General features: G+C 45.1%; 2 protein-coding genes across 4 annotated transcripts; both read right to left on the minus strand.

The window, feature by feature from the left end:
* Positions 1-1672: 1672 nt before the first annotated feature.
* SLC25A28 (solute carrier family 25 member 28) lies at positions 1673-11457 on the minus strand. 3 transcript variants are annotated; one of them, XM_027062826.2, is made up of 5 exons: positions 11022-11137; positions 6289-6366; positions 4839-5067; positions 3707-3763; positions 1673-2532 (listed from the first exon to the last, which is right to left on the minus strand). In XM_027062826.2, exons 3-5 carry the CDS (start codon positions 5059-5061, stop codon positions 2015-2017), a joined length of 798 nt encoding a protein of 265 aa, XP_026918627.1. In that variant the 5' UTR covers positions 5062-5067; positions 6289-6366; positions 11022-11137; the 3' UTR covers positions 1673-2014. The 3 variants fall into 3 exon arrangements, with proteins under 3 accessions (XP_026918627.1, XP_026918626.1, XP_014918479.1); XM_027062825.2 differs by lacking the exon at positions 6289-6366 and having other exon boundaries at positions 11022-11457; XM_015062993.2 differs by lacking the exons at positions 6289-6366; positions 11022-11137 and adding an exon at positions 10714-11015.
* A 251-nt stretch (positions 11458-11708) lies between these two features.
* Positions 11709-14464, minus strand: LOC113600381 (uncharacterized). The gene is made up of 3 exons (XM_053207115.1): positions 14397-14464; positions 12208-12687; positions 11709-12078 (listed from the first exon to the last, which is right to left on the minus strand). The coding sequence occupies exons 1-3, from the start codon at positions 14462-14464 to the stop codon at positions 11709-11711; spliced, it is 918 nt and encodes a 305-aa protein (XP_053063090.1).
* Between the last annotated feature and the right edge of the window lie 3192 nt (positions 14465-17656).

The following is a 17656-nucleotide window of genomic DNA, read 5'->3' on the forward strand; positions in this document are numbered from 1 at the left end:
AGACGTGATTCTCCATAGAGACCCGAAGGGCTGTCAGGTGGAAGGAAGGACAAGATTTATTCTGTAATGGATTTCTATTGCTTCTACAGCCCTAACACTGCTCTAGTCTGGCACTTTCTCTGTCTCCCTTGCCACAGTCCTGGTCAAGACCACCGTGCAGCCATGCCTGCATGACTGTGACAGTCTCCCATCAGGTCTACCTGCCCGTCCCGTCTTGCTCCTCTAATCCTTTCCCAGAGAGCCTAAGTGATCTGTTTAAATTGTGAATCTGATCACACCACACCTCTGCTTAAAATCTGTAATGCCTCTGTGCTGCCTTCAGGATAAACTCTAAACTCCTTAGCATTGCTTTTAAGACTCAGCTCCTGCTTAGCTCTCCAGGTGCATGCCTTGCCCAGACTGCCAGTCCTACCAAATCCCTTGTGTGCTGACCCTGGACACTTCTTATTCTCCCTTACCTCCAGGTCTTTCTCTAGAACATTTCCCCTCCTCTCTTCACCTTTTAGTTTATTTGCCTTCCAGGCGTCGCCTCAGATGTCACTTCCTCCAGAAGCTACCCCCAGTCACCCAAGGCCAGGCTGGGTATTCTTATGCCTGTTTCTTGCCATTTTATCTTACAGGTACCTGTTTACATCTGTCTTCCTCTCCAAACAGTAAGCTCCTTGAGGGCTGGGATGGTTTTATTTATCACCATAACCCCAACACCAGTGTCTGACAGACAATAGTTATTGAATGAATGAATGAATGAATGAATGAGTGAATGAATGAATGAATGACAGATGACATAACAAGGATGACAGATGGAACTTTTTGGAGGTAGATTTCCACTCTGTGCACTGAAGAACTTGCTAATAACTGGTAATATCCAAAAAAGGGAACAGACCAACCCACAAAGCAGTTAAAGTCCTATCCCTGCAAGTCTGCAGACACAGCCTACGTGGTCCTCGGGAGGGAGTTTCTTCAGGGGATGGCAGGTTGGGGTACGTGCACTCCACTCATTTCCCATCTGCCAGAAGACCCAATTAGATCCACTTCTGAGAGCCAAAGCTCTGGGTTGGGGTATCAGCTCTGCATTTACTGTGAGAACTGGGGCAAGAGGCAGCCTCTCTGAGCTGTCTTTACCTGTGAAATAGAGGTGATGCTTGCACTGCCTACTTCACAGACCTTGTGAGAGCAAAGCATAGTCACACAACGTTAAATAAAGTACTTTGCAAAAGCCTTAAGGCCCAATGAAAGGTCCGATTATTTACCACATAATCCTTAGGTCTTGCAGCTTCACTAAATAACTCTTGTTCTGCAACTACATTAGAAAACAAAGTGCCGTGTGCCAAGTTTTACTCTGGCAGGCCGAGCTGAGAGAGCAGAGAGGTCTGCCTCTTCTGTGCTGTGCCATTGTCCCCTGGAAAAGGCAAGAGTGGGGATCAAGAACACCTGTTTAGCTAGGATCTGTCAAAGGCCATTGTTCCTGCCATCAGGGAGATTCCTTGGAGCTTAATACTAAAACGAGGGGGAGTAGGGCTCCAAAGCCTTGAGTCACTATGAAAACCAGCAAGAACCCAGACTGCAGACATATACAACACACCTTCCTCTTCGACCCCTTGACTGATGCTTCAAGTCAGAATACTTAAAAGCATTTCACTTCCCCTTTGGCATAACAAATCCAATGAAACCATTTAATTTAAAGGCTTTTTATTAGGAACCAGGGGAATGAGCTGCTTGTCCCTCTGTAACAGTCTAGAGTAGGTCATCAGGCCCAGGATGGAGAAAGGTTATTAGCAAAGGTACTGTGGTGTGCTTTGCTGCACTTGCTTAGGGCCTGGAAGGAAAGGTGGCGGCAACGGAGGCTGGCAGGAACTGGTGTTAGCCAAAACACCAATAGCCTGGGGAGAACTCTCTACCTTCCTTCCACCTCCACTCAAGGCCAGATGGAGCATGCCAGGAGACCGAGAACGTGGCTGGAGCAGGCAGGACGCAGCAGTGCTGGACCCCTGGCTGTATCGTGTGCTACTTCACTTCACTTGCCTGCCCTCCACTCTTCTTGCCGTTTGGTGATTAGGTATTTGAAGAACTCATACACAGACCATGCGATGGCTGTGGAGGGGATCTGGTAAATTACTCTGGCCTGTACCCCTCGGAAGTAGGCGGTCACACCACCTACTTGATACACCGTCCTGAAGGCACTAGCCATGCCTGTGATATGTCCTGTGATGTTTGAGTTCAAAGCCAAGGATTCCTGGGTGTTGAGCAGTGTTTTGCAAACGTCCAGTGGGGTTGTGGCAGCGGCAGCTACGGCTCCTGCACAGGCTCCAGAGAGAACGTGGGAGCTGGGGTTGTACCGTCTCTGGGGGTTAAAGTGCTCCTGCAGGAATTCATAGGTCATGAAGTGAATGGCTTGGAAGGGAACATTCATGGTTAGCTGGGTGGTGTAGCTACGATAAAAGGCGCCGGCCCCTTCATTTTGCCACACTGCCCGTACACAGTCTGTCACCCGGTGGTATGGGGAGTTGTACATCTGCATCCTCTGCTTGACCACTGGTAGTGCCATCAACAAGAAGAAGGAAGGAAATGATGCCAGCAATCAACCGGTGAGCAAGAGTGTCCAGATTCAGAGTCCCGAGTCAGCGGGTCAGCCATTGGAATGGAGAGGGGAAAAAAAAAATGTACGAGTGAGCTATCAGTCTAATAAATTAAAGTTTCCCTTTTTTGAGAGAAGGGGATAGAAGAAGGTTGATAAAGGGCCAAAAAATAAGACTGACTTATAGTAGGATTTCTTTAAAACCAACCAGTGAACACACAAGATACATCTATGGTTTAGAAACTCCAGTAGATTTTCTTGAAAAAATTACCAACCTATTATGATCTTACCCTTTCATAAAACCCCAGGGAAGAAATGACTCAGTGGCAGTGAACATGATAATGAACAGATAGCCCTAACAATCCCAATCCTCAGGTATGCAGAGCACCCAACTCTTATGACATGAGGATGGTTATCCTCCTCAGGAGAAGGGCTACCAGAAAGAAAACACAGTTCTTAACCAAGAAGACTGTGGCTTTAGTTTCCAAACATCTACTCTCTCGAGTAGATAACATGGTATGAGCCCTGGATCTTCAGCTTAGCTTTGGCCCTTTCCACACCATGGCCTTGCCCAGACTGGTAAAGAGCTGGAGCTTAAAGAGCATGGCAACTGTGCTATCCCTTCACGTTTGTTTGAGTACCTCATTCTCCAACTCAGAAGCCAAGATCCAAGCAGCCGGGCAGGAACTGAGCTCTACAATTTACCCTTTCATTCCTATTTCGACTATCTTCATTCTAGTAAGAATGGCAGGATTTTTAAATGTCAAAATCCATCTTTACCTCTTTGAAGAAAAGTGAAATACTCTGTTAAATTTTCAGATGAGATCAAATCCACTACAAAGAAGACTTCTGAGAAGGCCCAGGAATAGGCCAAGTAGAGCCATATCTTTTTTCAGGGAAGCCCCAAAGATGAATTAAAGCTCAATGAATTTGCTTCCTAAGGGGCTCCTCCTACCCACTGACAATATGGGGGGGGGCGCCCTCTACTGGTAAGAAACGGTAACACAAAAGGATTTCCCCACCAAAATGGCTGGGGTGCTCCCTGTCTTTCCTCCGCAAACCAGAAATAAAGGAGAAGCCTAGAGATGCAGGTGCAGTGGCCCACAGGCGGAAAGGTGGAGGAATCATTACCTTCTGCTGGATTCATGGCTGCATCATGCAGTAATGTTGCTACACAACCGGCCGCACCTGCAAAGGAGAAAACAATCGCCATACATGAGGCCAGAAGAGGGCAACTGATTGAGGCACCAGAGTGAAGGGAGTGGTTAGGCTAAACAACAGCAGGGAGAGGGAACCCACTGCTCTCGAGCCCCTGTTCTGAAAAATGAAGATATTTGTTCCCACCAACTTAGTAAGGTTACCAGTCTACATTCCATATGTATAATAGGAAGGCCAGAAGAGTCAAAGAAAACAACCCAGATTTTATAAAGACGTTTCTGAGAATGAATGCACTTTATGCCCCAGACAGGAAGCAGGTACACTGCAGCCAAGGAATGCCAGCACCAACTGCCTCCAGTGGAGGGAGAACATGAGGGGCGGTGGTCAGATCTGCCCCACACCATCTCACCTGTCATCCTGCTGCCCCTGTGCTGCCCATTCCAACTCCAAACTCTAACATCTATCCATTTAGACCTTTCCTTGAGGTCCTTAACCACCGTATCCCTCAACTTTCCTCTCAGTTTGGTTTTCAATCCTCAAGCATCAGGCTGCTGTCCCTTCCCTTACTTTCACATAACCTTCAACCCTCTGGTTTTTCTGTGCAGAAGTCTCTTGGCTCAACCCCAATTCACTTGAGGCCTTGTCGTGTCCTCAACAACACAAACTGCCTCTGGTCAGTTAGGATCCTGAAAAGGTGATGCAAAGAGCTGGGGCTCCATTAATGTCTTCCTTGGGCAGCTGGGTCACCTCAGATCCTGCCCCAAGGAGCAGGACACCACCCGATTATCAAGATATATACAGTGGGAGTATTTCAGTGTGTCTCCACATTACCAGGGCATTAGAAGTTGATGCAGGGAGATGAAAGAAGTCAAGCTGGAAGGTAAGGGAAGATACCGTAACACTTTGTTGAGGTGCCCCAAAAGAGGGGTGGGGTTGAAGCAGCCCATTGTCTGAGAACGTCAGGTTTGGAAGTCCCTCCCCTATACTCTGGCCTACCCCAGCCCAAAGCTTCAGCTCCAAACCATGCTGAGACTGGAAAGCATTGACAGCAGCAAAGCCCAAAGAGTTGAGAAAGTGGGGGAACCAGCACAGGAAGGCTCAATACCATTGGCAATATGGCTATTGCCCCCAGGGTGGATTACATCACTCAATGTCTTTTTTAACTTTTCGTAGCAGGCAAAATAGAGGGCATGGGCAGGCCCTGCGCCTGTTGCTGTGACGTTTAGCCCCCGCATGGGTCTCCACAGCCCCTCTGTTCTTATAATCCTCCAGAGTGCCTCCAACACATTTCGATAGCGGGCGGCTGGGTCAGGCTGTAGGCTCTGCATCCGGGTCTGAAATTACAGAAAGAAGTGCAATGTCAGTGATGCCAACTTCTCATTCAACGTTGTAACTTCAGCACTCAGGCTTGGGACACTCCTCTGTGGAATCATGCCAATGTGCGGGAGTGCTACCTGGCACCTAGTTTTACTCCCAAATCTATGTCTGACCTTTCCAAGGCTTGGACCTTTTGCTAGTCATCTATGAAGGGAACACCATTCTTTTCTCAAGAATATAACTGCTTAGGAAGTATGCTTGAACTCTGAAATGATTCATAGCCCCAGCAACAAATATCAAGCCTGTTTCAGGAGATGTTGCTTTTGTGCCTTAATAAACCCAGGCCAAGAGTTCGTTACAAATGGATTCTAAAGTCAACTATTTACTGTCTACAACATTATGCCTTATTTCTGAAGGTTGATCCTGGGCCTGCTTCCTAACCACACACTATACTGACTAATGAGACGATGGCTCATCCTTTATTACATCTTTGATGATTATCTGACTTTCATGGATTATTTGGCATTGGCAGCTGAGCCTGTAGGTTAAACTCTTGGCAGAAGTAACATTTGTAATCAATGCTGCTCTATTTCTGGGAAAGAGCATTTGCCTTGAGACTATGAAAGGTGGAAACTAACTTTGTCTCTAAAACTGAAGGGGCTCCCAGATTTCTAATCAAAACTGAATGAATCCCCAAACTGGCATCAAATTAAATCAGTCTCTGTGAAACAGAATCCATGGAATTTCCAGAGGATTCAATGATTGGGACAAAAGTACATGGTAGACACTTTGTATAATGTTCCTGGACAAAGTCTGGTTGGGATTTGGGAAATGAATCTTTTCGAAACATTCACCAAATCACAGACCCTCAGAGGGAGGTTTGTCTCCCAATGAAAAACTCTTGTCTATTGATCCATTTCAAGATTAAGATGGCATGGAGACTAACAATATAAAATCAATGTCCAGTGCCTGGAACAAAGTAAGCACTCAAGATTTGTTTGTTGAATGAATGAATGAACGAACAAATGAATCTTATCTGTGTCTGCACCAATTCACAAAGTAAGAAGCAGACTATTAGTGAGCCAGAAGGGCAATTTATGCCCAAGTATAGTTTAAATTCCTACTTCATTCCAATTACTGGTTCAATCTGGATTTAAAAGCTTGAACCTTCCTTTTGGCCAACTGCAATCCAAGAGTATTGTCTCTTGTCAAAAGCATGAGGGAAAAAAAAAACTAACCAGATCAACAGGTCCTAGTTAGCTGTAAGCAATCCACATTCCTCTAGTTATTTTCTCTTGTCTGCTACCAACAAAGAACTGGAAAGTTAAAAGGTTAATTACTGTAAATGCAATCAGAAATACAGTTACCACTTATTACAACTTGACACATTCATTCTACTTCTCAAAAAAAGAAACCCATATAGTTCCAATAAAGCATGTGTTTACAGATCTTTCCCATCACTCATGGGGTATAAAATCCATCAGAGGAGTTGTTCAGCGACTACAGGTCTTTGCTGGCTGTGGCTGCTGATAAAGATAAACTGATCCTGGTGGCTTAACAATTATGTGTTTCCATTGGTTTGTTCGAAACTGTTCTTGCATAGGGAGAATGTTCAGAAGCTGTACTGCTCTGCTGAAGTCACTGGCATTATCTGGACAACCAGCCTTGAAAGGTCTGGCCTCAGAGATGTGGAACGTTTCACCCCCAAGAGAAACCTGGACTGTAAGTTACTTTGAACATATCATACATACCCCTAACTCTAATTCACGATTCTACTTACACCCTTATGGAGAGGAACCAAGCAGAAGCTATGCCAAGTACAGAAATGAATACAGCTCCCCAAATTTGTGGGCCAATAAATCTTTCTTTTGGAGAAAGATCAAATCTCTAAGAATTTATGAATAGCCTTTAATATAAAAACCACTAGCTTTGAAGAAAAGCCAAATAAACTAATAGCTAAGTGGTTTGGCAAAAAACAAGCCACATTTCAGTCAGAAAGCCTGAGTTTGAGCCCCAGCTTTGCTAGATGTGTGGCCTTGGATATGTCACTTAACCTGAGTTTCAGTGTTGTCATCTACAACATGAGACTAAGAATGGCTAATGGAGCTATTATGGGGATTTGAAGAGTCAGGGCATGTAAAAGCCATTGGTAATTTATGAAGTACTACAGATATAAGGCTTTTTATTGTCTTCAAACATGATTCTAGGAAATATGTGTTTATATCTTAGAATGTATAGATCATGGGAGTGTTGTCTCTTGTGTATGTCATTTCACAAATATGCATGGGCAACTAACTGGTCCTTAGCCACTAATAAATCAGGTTTCATTTTTGTATTTCTTGTTTTCACTTTATTGTTTTTAATGTTTATTTTTGAGAGAGACAGAGAGTGAGTGGGGAGGGGCAGAGAGAGAGGGAGACAGAGAATCCCCAGGGGGCTCCACACTGTCAGTGCACAGCCCAATGTGGGGCTCGAACTCACAAACTGTAAGACTATGACCTGAGCCGAAATCAAGGGTCGGATGCTTAACCAACTGAGCCACCCAGGTGCTCCTATTTCACTTTCAAGTTTCTCTTTGGCTATAATGATTTTTTATGTCCGGCTATCAATCTGAAGTTCACATTTAGGACTGAGCACTATTGGGAAACTCTGTGCCTTGCTTGGCTCTGGAAATCTACTTTGGGGAGGCTGTATGGAAGGCCCAAGAGCCTGACTGGGGTCAAAGCATGACTGTGCCACCTAACTTGCTTCCTTTTCTTGTTGTGTAAAATAATGAAAATGGTGTGTACTTCATGAAAATGCTTCACGGATTAAACGAATAAATGTATGTAAGGCACATCAGTTAGTGTTTGGCAAACAAGAAGAGTTGACATTTACTGAATAATTATTATTAGATACAAGAAAAGTCAAATAAGCCAACGTTTCCATTTCCTAACCTTTCATTGGTGAATGTGTATAGATAACCATTTACATCTGGAGTTTGGCAAAGATTTATTTCCCTTTGTCACGATTACAGAGCCAAATAGCAGCACGTTGGTGACAAGAGGGTACTTTGATGATTTTGAGAAGAGTTCTGACTGCTTTGGTTGCAGAGCCTATCCCTATAGATAAAGTCTGATGTTTGCCTCTGAGGTCCAGAAATGGAAAACTGGGATATGTTTGGGCTCCCAAACCTCCCTATTATGACCATGTAAATAGTTGGCTGAATAACTATGGCCTGGCAAGGTTATGCTAGGTTCCTCCCAAGGATATTTTAAATCAACTTGACCCTGAGAAGTGGCTGGGTAGCACAGGCTTGCATGCCAAGAGGCAATGTCAACTTTCATTTGCAAACACTGTGGTTGCTGTTTTGGCTCCAACACAGATACCTGCTTCTAGTCTCAGGGATGGTTGGGCTGCTCTTCTTCTCCACCACCATTTATGGTAAAAGAGGAACTGGGAAACCCTGGGACAAGTGAACTGGGAAGGCCTTTCTGAAGGAAGAGATTTGAATTTTACTTTCATATCTGTACAACAATGTTTAACATCCTAGTGACACTAAATCCTACTGGTCTCACCTAGTTGTTCCCTCTAGTCATTTAAATCCCAGCATTTAATGACAAATGAAAATGGTTCTTCTAAAATAAGCTTTTGTATTTTTGAAGACTCTTGAGCATTTTTTTCCTCCAGGTCAAATAATTAATTTTTTAATATAGGGCTTTAAGGCATAACTATAATGTTATAGGACTTTTTTAAAACACAAATTTCAAAGCTTATGTAAATGAGTAAGAACTGTTCTTCAAAACAGCTTGGAAGGCTAGAAGTAACTTATTCCACCAGTGCTGTGATTATGCAAAATATTTCTGGAACTCCTCTTTCAGAAGTGTTTCCTCAGTGGGTTTGTCAGCCTCAAGAATAAACCAGGCTCCTTGCTTTCTGCTCCTACCTTCTCCCTGACTCCAATCAGTATTACCCATTTTGATCTCCCACCTTATCTACCATTTTTGATTCTGAATGGTCTGTTACTAAAAAATCGACCACATCTTGTGACAGGACAAAGGTCTGCCCTCTTTAAGGATATACACCCAAATATTCTAGAGGGATTTCTAACAAAGAAATTTATAAAATGTTTACAGCAACAATAGCATTATGTAAATACATGGAGTAAGGAGATAGCCTACCAAGGTAATAGGACAACACTTCAGTTGACAAGTTATATTAATATTCCTAAGTCAATCCCATTATTACATTGTATTTTTCAAGTCATTAAATAATTTTCATTGCTTTCCTTGATCTAGTTTTCATTTGATACCCATCCTGAAACATAGCACCCTAGACCCTGCTAGCTCCTGCTCTCTGCTCACATTCTTAGTATAGGGAGGTTACTTTACTTTGCAGTTAGATCACATTAACTTTTGGATATATAGCATTAACAACTCACATTCAACCTAGACTTTATTACATAAATGTCTGAATCTTTTTTATTTGTACTTGCCCATTTTACATTTTAATACTGTTAGAGCATTAACCATCCTTTTACTTCTCTTGCAAAGATTTTACTTTTTATTTCTATTCCTCCCAATTGACAAGGGTATTTAAAGTTCTAATATCCATTTTAACCAAGTTCATTTACCAGTTTCAATAGGGATGGCCACTGGTGGGAGCTGCTTTGCAGTGCACTAGAAAACTCCTATCAACTCAATGTCATTCACAAAGCTTAATGAGTACTTTCCCCATTTCCTCATCCACACTACTTATGAAAACATGTGATAGTACCAGAATCAGGAAGAAGCAGAAGAGATAGACTTTGTATTTCCCAACTCAGTACTCTCTCCTTTTGAATATGTAACATTTGTCTAATTTGAGGAGAAAACACACGTCAAAGGGCTGTGAGAATACTGTTTGGACTATTACTCCTGATATGTAAAGGAGGTACCACTCTCTTTGTCAATACGTTTATTTCAACAGCCCCTTGAATTTACTTCTCATTCAATTTAGTCCTCACTTTTAGAGGTTGGTACCTTTCCTAATGCACAAGATTAACTGTAAAGAACAATCTGTTCCCTCTTCACCTAGCTTTCTTCAGAAGCACCCGACATCTGTACCCACTAATCAGTCTGCTTGGTTGTGGTTGCCATTAGTTTTTACTTTCACAGGAATCATGCCTTCATGTTAATCCTATTTCATTTTCTTCACACTTACATCTGCTTTTCAAAATCATGCTTCCCTTCTAGGCAACTTTCCCCTTTTTGTCAAATTCAGGTGGCTAAAGAAACACACTGTCAGGTTCATCTCTCGTTTGGGGGCCTATGTGCCCCCATACAAAATCCTAATCCCAGTTTAGTTTTCATGTTCAGGAAATAGGTGGGGTGTCATGCTTGCTGCACAGAGAAACCGAAACCTTTTCCTGAACATGGGTTTTCCCAAATCATTTCCAGTCTGGAGCTATGAATTCTGACTGCACAATGATTTCCAATCATTCATGGCTTAAGAGTTAATAAGTAAATTATTTATCTAGCCGAGACATTTCAGATTTCCGTTCTTGCCCCAACACTGTTAAGGGAAGACACAGCAAGTTTCTTGTAAAAGCACTCGCCCAGAGAGCATCTTCAAGGCATTAAGATCCTATCCGGAGTCTGATTCACCCCAGTTGTCTTCACCGTAATCAAATTAGTAGCACTTACCTGTTCCATCCCATCCCACCCTATTCCTGTTTAGTCCCGTCTAGGATCCAGACTTTGGCTGACAGATTTTCTTTCCACAGTCCCGATTCAGATCTCACTGACGGTTAGAAATGGGTCCTGGTTCCTGACTGGGTTCAATTCCCAGTCGGGACCTTGCTTGCATGGCGTATCGGTCGAATCGTGTGGTGGTGGCAGGAGCCAGGAAGAAACCCATGTCGGCTCCGGCTCTCGGCCAGGATCCTGGCTCGGGACAGGACCCAGGGGTCGGGTCAGCCCCAGGTCGGATTCAGAGCCGGTCCAGGTCTCACCTTGACGCAGTCGATGGGATACATCACGCAGTGCTCCAGGATCCCTGCCACGGCGCCCGCCACCATGTGCGTGGTGACAGTGGCTCCAGCCGGCAGCGCCTCGTAGTCCGGGCCGGAGTCCGGATCCTGCCGTACCGGGGGCCTGCAGGCCCCGGCCTCCCCGCCGCCGGCCCCCCGGCCCACGCCCCGCTGCAGCCACCCGTCCAGCAGCGCCGACTCCCCGGGGCTCCGCCCCGGCCCAGCCGCCGACCTCCCCGCCACACCGCCAGCACCCCGCCCCTCCAACTCCATCCACCCGGGCCAGCTGCGGCGCCCACCCTCGCCGCCGCTGCCGCCACTGCCGCCACCGCCCCCCGGCCCCGTCGCGTCCGCCTCAGGCGCGGCCCAGAGAGCCCGGGGCCTCCGGCTCCCGCTTGGCCCGCGGACACGCCCTTCAGCCAGCCATTGGTGCAGCTGCCAAGTTATCCCCGCCCCTTTGCTTTCGTAGGAAAAAAATGTGTGTGGTATTAGAGAAGTGGCCTGTCATTCCTCCACCCCGTGGCGTTGCTACTGCTTAGGTTCCACCCCTTCCCCTTTGATCTTGGAAGCTTCTTGTTTATTGGCTATTGATTGGCCAACATGTAAGATCAACCCGCCCTCCGACTTTTCTGGAGGGCGGGAGAAACTTAAGGCTGAACTTTGATAGGCTCAACCACTCTTGATACTTTGACCGCGGCCATTGGCCCTCATCACGTCGGGATCCGATTGGCTACCGGAAGAGAGCGAAGAGCCCAGGGGCGAGAGAGACCGGATTTGGGCCCCAGACTGGCGCCTGTGGAGCTCCAGGCGGTACCTTCTGGGGTGGATGGGGCGTGGTGCCAGGCCTTCAAGGTCAAACCGCTGACGGATGCCGTTCGGATCTGCGTTCGAGCGCCCGCCCCAAATCCCGGGATGCGCGGGTCGCGTGCAGGCGGCCTTGGCCCGAGAGCTCTGTTCCCGCGGGATCTCAGGCCGGCGTGAGGTGGAGCCAGCTTGAGCCGGGTATCCCCTGGCGCGGCCCGCGGGCCGTTCCGGGAAGCTGTTGCGACAAGCGGGCGGCGGCTCGTTAGACTGGTCGCATCTGGAGCGATGCCCCCCACCCCGTCTCGTGCAGCTCGTGAGCCGACTCTCGAAGGCCCTGTGCTCCTCAGGCCCTAGCGCGCCTCACCAGGCTTGCACCCGAAGTCGCCCTGTAAACCCCGCAGTTGTTGAATGAATGAGTTCCTCGGGGCCCGCTGTCGCTGGGTCCTGCGCCGAGCCGAGAGCTGGAGGGAGGGAAGAGAGATGTCGAAATGGGGCGGGATGATTCAGAGATGACGACAGGCGGAGAGGCGGGTCTGGAGACAGCTTGCCGCAACAAGCACGGAAAGTACGGCGGCTGTGGAGAAGCTCGGACGTACCGCTTTCCCCGAAGCTGACGCGCTGATGACCACCGCTGCCTGGTGGTGACTGCCTTTTGTGATAAGACCGCTCTCCCTCCCTGGCGGGTCCGCCGGTGTTTAAGAGGGGCGCTCTCAGGTGAAGGACAATGCCAGCGAGCCCCAGCCTCGAGCACCACTTCCTGGGCGACGCTGCTGCGCGGGAGCTACACGAGGGCTGCTGGCTAGTCTGAGTGAACGCAGGAGCTTTCCCCGCTCCTCCGTCTGCCCTGCTTCAGTATCCCTTCTCTGGGGCGTGTTTGTACAAGCCTCCCACTGGTTCCAGCTCAGTCTTTCTACCTGTTTTGCTGAGATGGTGATGCAATTGTGAACTTTCCCATCTGGTTATAGCTTTGCTTTAAGGAAGAGATTGTCCTTTTTTTCTCTGAAGCTAGCCCTTCTCTGGGCCTCTGGGAGTTTTTGTTTTTAACTTTGTTTTACTCACCTATTCTGTCTCTCAGCAATGGTTATTAACCTTAGGGTCTCGACCTTTTGGAAAATAATGAAGCTACAAATCCTCTTCGCCCCTCCACTTCTAGAGGTCCATGAACTTCAGGTTAAGAACCCCTCTTCTACATCTTTCCCCTTCTCTAGCTCACTTCCCTTGAAAAATGAATAGGACTCACAAAAAGAAAACCACTCAATCCTGCTAGAGTACTAATTCTCTTTACTGCCAAACTACTCCAGTAATGAGTTATGCCTGCTATGTCCTTTTTCTCCTTCAGCCCTACATTTTTACTCCTTAATTCGGTAGTCACAAATGACCTTTCCAAATGCAATGGCCTTTTTCTTATTCCCTCGTGGCCTCAATAACCCATCCCTCACTGAAATTTTTTTCCTCATTAGGAGCCACTTTATTCTACGTTTTAGACTCCTCAGTCTCTGACACTTTTCTACCGACTGAAGGAGAACATTCCTAAAGGTTTAATGCTTCTTGTTCATCTTCACTACCTTAGAGAACCTTACCATTCCAAACCTGCTTTTCTCATTGGACTTATATTTCTTTCATGGCATACTTCTTAACTAAAATTTCCATGTGAACATTCAGTAAATATTTATTGAGTGCCAGCTCTGTACTTGAAGCTGGTGACCCAGGTCACAGTCCATGGAGTTCGCATGGAGCTTACTTTTTCTTTCTTTCTTTTTTTTTAATGTTTATTTATTTTTAAGAGAGACAGTGTGTGAGTGGGAGAGGGGCAGAGAGAGAGGGAGACACAGAATCTGAAGCAGGCTCCAGGCTCTGAGCTGTCAGCACAGAACCTGATGCGGGGCTCAAACCCACAGGCCATGGGATCATGACCTGAGCCGAAGTCAGATGCTCAACAGACTGAGCCACCCATGCGCCCCTCATGAAGCTTACTTTTTTAATGAGGGGAGGGTGATAGACAAAAATACCAGTTAACTCTAGGTATGATTCTGATACTGAAATAGGTGTGATAAAGTGTGACTAGGTGGCTACGTTTGTTGGACTGGGAAAGGCCTTTCTGAGGGGATGACACCATGATAAGTTCTAAATGACAAACCCAGAAAAGAGCATTCCAGAAGAAACAGTAGGTACAATAACCCTGCGGTGAGAACAAGGTTGGTGCATGAAGGAACAAAGGTGAGTGTGGCTGGAACATGGTGAGAGAAAGGGGAGGTGACACAGGATGAGATTGGGGAGATAGGCAGAGGGTGAACATCCACCTTAATATCTGACTTGGCATGTTCATTCCAAACTTAGCCCCTTCCACTTCCCACTCCAACCAATTCCTCCAAAATGTTCCTTTTCTAAAGCTGGAGGTCTTCTGTAGCTATCCTTTAGAAATATTCTGAAGCATTTATGCTTTCTTTTTCCTTCCTTTTGATTCATTTTCCCAGTATCTGATACCTTCACATCTATACTGCAAGAACCTTTGAATGTTCTACCTCTGGGATTCCCTGGCTTCAGGGGCTTCACCTCTGGGATTCCCATCCTTCCAGGTACATGGTAAGGATTGTTCTTCCCACCTCCTTAAAGATAGGCATGGCTTATGCATAACAGTGGATTTGCTTTGACCAAAGAAATATGAGAGAAGTGTGAGAGCCACATATGAACTTCCCTGCCACATGACTGGTGATGTTTAGAAGGCTCCATCAGCCTGGTGCCCCAGTAAGGATGATGAAGCAAAGTCACTTACTTGCTACCCCCTTCCCCTCAGATGGGCTTTCAGCATGAGTAAAGAAATAATCTTTGTCTTTAAAACAGATTTTGGGATTATTCCACACCATAGCATAATCTAGCCCAGTGCCACCGCTCAGACTTTACTGTGATATTAGTCACCCGAAGAATTTGTTAAAATGCAGATTATAATTCTCTAGTGGGGACAGGGATTCTGCGTTTCTTACAAGTTCCCAGGTGATGCTGATGCCATCAGACCCTGGAGCACACTTTGAATAGCAAGCACCTAACCCACCCTGGCTATCTGACATCCCACCTTCAACACATCTGCACATGCTGCCCTACACCTCACCAACTCTTAAACTTCCCCCCCCCCCAAAAAAAAAAGGAGCTAACAGAGAAATAACCTTATTGGAGATATTCCTTAGAAGCCCTCAATAGCTCCCATACCTGCAGCTCCTCAGTCAGACATTGTAGGATTTTTTCTTACATTCCTAGGACCATTGCTTTTCATAATCTCTCTTCTCTACTGTCTTTATTTTCTGCCTCTACCAATGAGACTATTCATTGTCTCACTATCAAGTTTCATCTATTTTCTTTAATAATAGAAACCTCAAGTTTTAGTTTGGGGCTATAAGTCCAGCTGAAGTCCATATTTCCCCCAGCTTCCCCTTCAGCTGGTGTTAGCTGTGTGACTAAGTTCTAGTTCATGGGATGTGAGTGTAAGTGGCATGAGACATCTGGGTTCTGCCTTTAAAAGGAAGATTATGTCCTCTGAGTATTTTCTTCATGTTCTCCCTTCTTGTCCTTTAGAATACAGACCCAGAAGTTGTCAACCATTTTTGGCCACATAGACAAGGCCTATACCTTAGGTGGGCAGAGCAACCGGTTGAAGAAAACTGCTGCCTTTTGGGCAGTAACAGTAATACCTTTGGACTAATCACGTTCTGGTACATGAGAGAATTCGTTTAAGCAGTTGCCGTTAGTTTGAATCTTTGTTTACAGTATCAGGTTTATATCCTGATACATGTTCATCCCGAGAATGCATTTCACCCTTTGTTCTTACCAAAATTCTTCTTGAAGGTCCAAAACAAGTCCCACTACTTCCAGCTTATAATACCCTCTTTCCCTGAACTGCTATCCCACATGACCATATGAGGTATAATACAGAATGAGATGGATTCCAGCAGCCACCCGTGCAAATAACACTGACTTCTTTACAGTTACTTAAAGAGAAATAGATTCCTAAATTATGAAGAGTAGACCATGAAAGCTGTAGGAATTCAGAGGTGGGGCAGTCAGTGAGGAGAGAAGGGATAAGAAGATATGTGTTTGAGCAGTTTAAAACTGGAGAATGTACACAAGAAGACATTTCCAGGGGGTGTGTGGGGAACAGTTTCAAGGGAATCAATTTGTTATTCCATGTCTTCTGCATCTTTCCTAACATTCATCTTTCTGAGAAAGCAGTTGAGGCAGCTCTCCTTTCCTTCCTCCTGTTTCTCAGTCTGTCCTCCCACCTTACAAAAGGAAAGTGTGTCTTCGCCTGTCCTTCGTCTTGGTATAGTTCTTTGTCCTGGTATGTACAAACCTCCAGGTAGCTACGCCACCAGGTAGTCCTGGTGCCAGCAAGGCCCCCTTCAATCAAGGTACAACTGTAGATTTCATGTGTTTGTCTGACTTAAGTATATTTCCATTAGGGCAAAACATGTCTTTAGGAATGGATATTTTGGTCCTTGTGGGATATTTGGGGTACATATATATTGTACAGTGGCATAATGGGTTTTTGATTTAACCACAACGTATTATCAAAGAATACATTGTTTCTGAGGGAGATTCTCTTTAGAATAAAGCAAAAAAAGCATAATTAAATGTTAAAGGCGGTAGTGCCTTATTTCACTCAGTTGACACATCATGGCAAGTTCTGTGTCTTATCTATTTTGGGACAAGAATATTCAAGATTTATAAAAATGTGTGCTGGGAAGAAATGATATGCTATAAATATAGTACAGTGCTCCCTCTCTGGTCAGAAGCAAGAAAGCTGAGTGATGCTCTTCATTTACTCATGTCTCAACTTTGGTCTTAATTTTACATTTTGCATAACTTCTAGAAGTATAGGGAAAGTACCTGTTTAATTTTCACAGATCGACATCATGCCTTCAAGTAAAAGGAAATATGTCAAAGTAAATTCATCTTTTGTTTTTTCTTGAATATTCATGCTTGTACTAAAAACATTTTCTTTTGTCAACATAGAGTATTGGCTATACCATTTCACACACACTAGGATGGCTATAATCAAAAACACAGAAAATGCGTGTTGAGTCTACGGCCATACCACCCTGAACGTGCCCGATCTCGTCTGATCTCGGAAGCTAAGCAGGGTTGGGCCTGGTTAGTACTTGGATGGGAGAAAATACGTGTTGACAAGGATGTGGAGAAATTGGAGTCTTTTACACATTGCTGTAAAATGGTTCAGTCACTTTTGAAGACAGTTTAGCAGTTCCTCAAAAAGTTAAACAGAGTTACCATACGACCCACCACTTCACTCTTCGATATATCTGAAACAATTGAAAAGAGGTACTTAAACAAGTACATGTACATGCTTATTCCATAGCAGCACTTTTCACAATAGGCAAAACGTGGAAACGGTCTAAATGTCCATCAATAGAATGAATAAACAAATTGTGTATATACACACGATATAATTCAGATGTAAAAAGGAATGAAAGTAGTGATCTATATATACTACTACAATGTGAATCAACCTCAAAAATATGTTAAGTGAAAGAAGCCAAATGTGATTCCACTTATATGAAATATCCAGAATATGTATGTAGCTGCACAGAGACAGAACACGGATTGGTAGTGGTGATGAGACAGGAGAAGCTGCTTGATGGGTACAGGGTTTCCTTTTGGGGTGATGAAATGGTTTGGAAGTAGGTAAAGGTGTTGGTCATAACGTGGTGAATGCACTAAATGCCACAGAATTGTTCACTTTAAGATGGTTACTTTCTTGCACTCCTAGGTGGCTCAGTCAGTTAAGTGACTGACTTTGGCTCAGG

Source organism: Acinonyx jubatus, chromosome D2, assembly GCF_027475565.1.
Source record: "Acinonyx jubatus isolate Ajub_Pintada_27869175 chromosome D2, VMU_Ajub_asm_v1.0, whole genome shotgun sequence".
NCBI classification, from domain to species: domain Eukaryota; kingdom Metazoa; phylum Chordata; class Mammalia; order Carnivora; family Felidae; genus Acinonyx; species Acinonyx jubatus.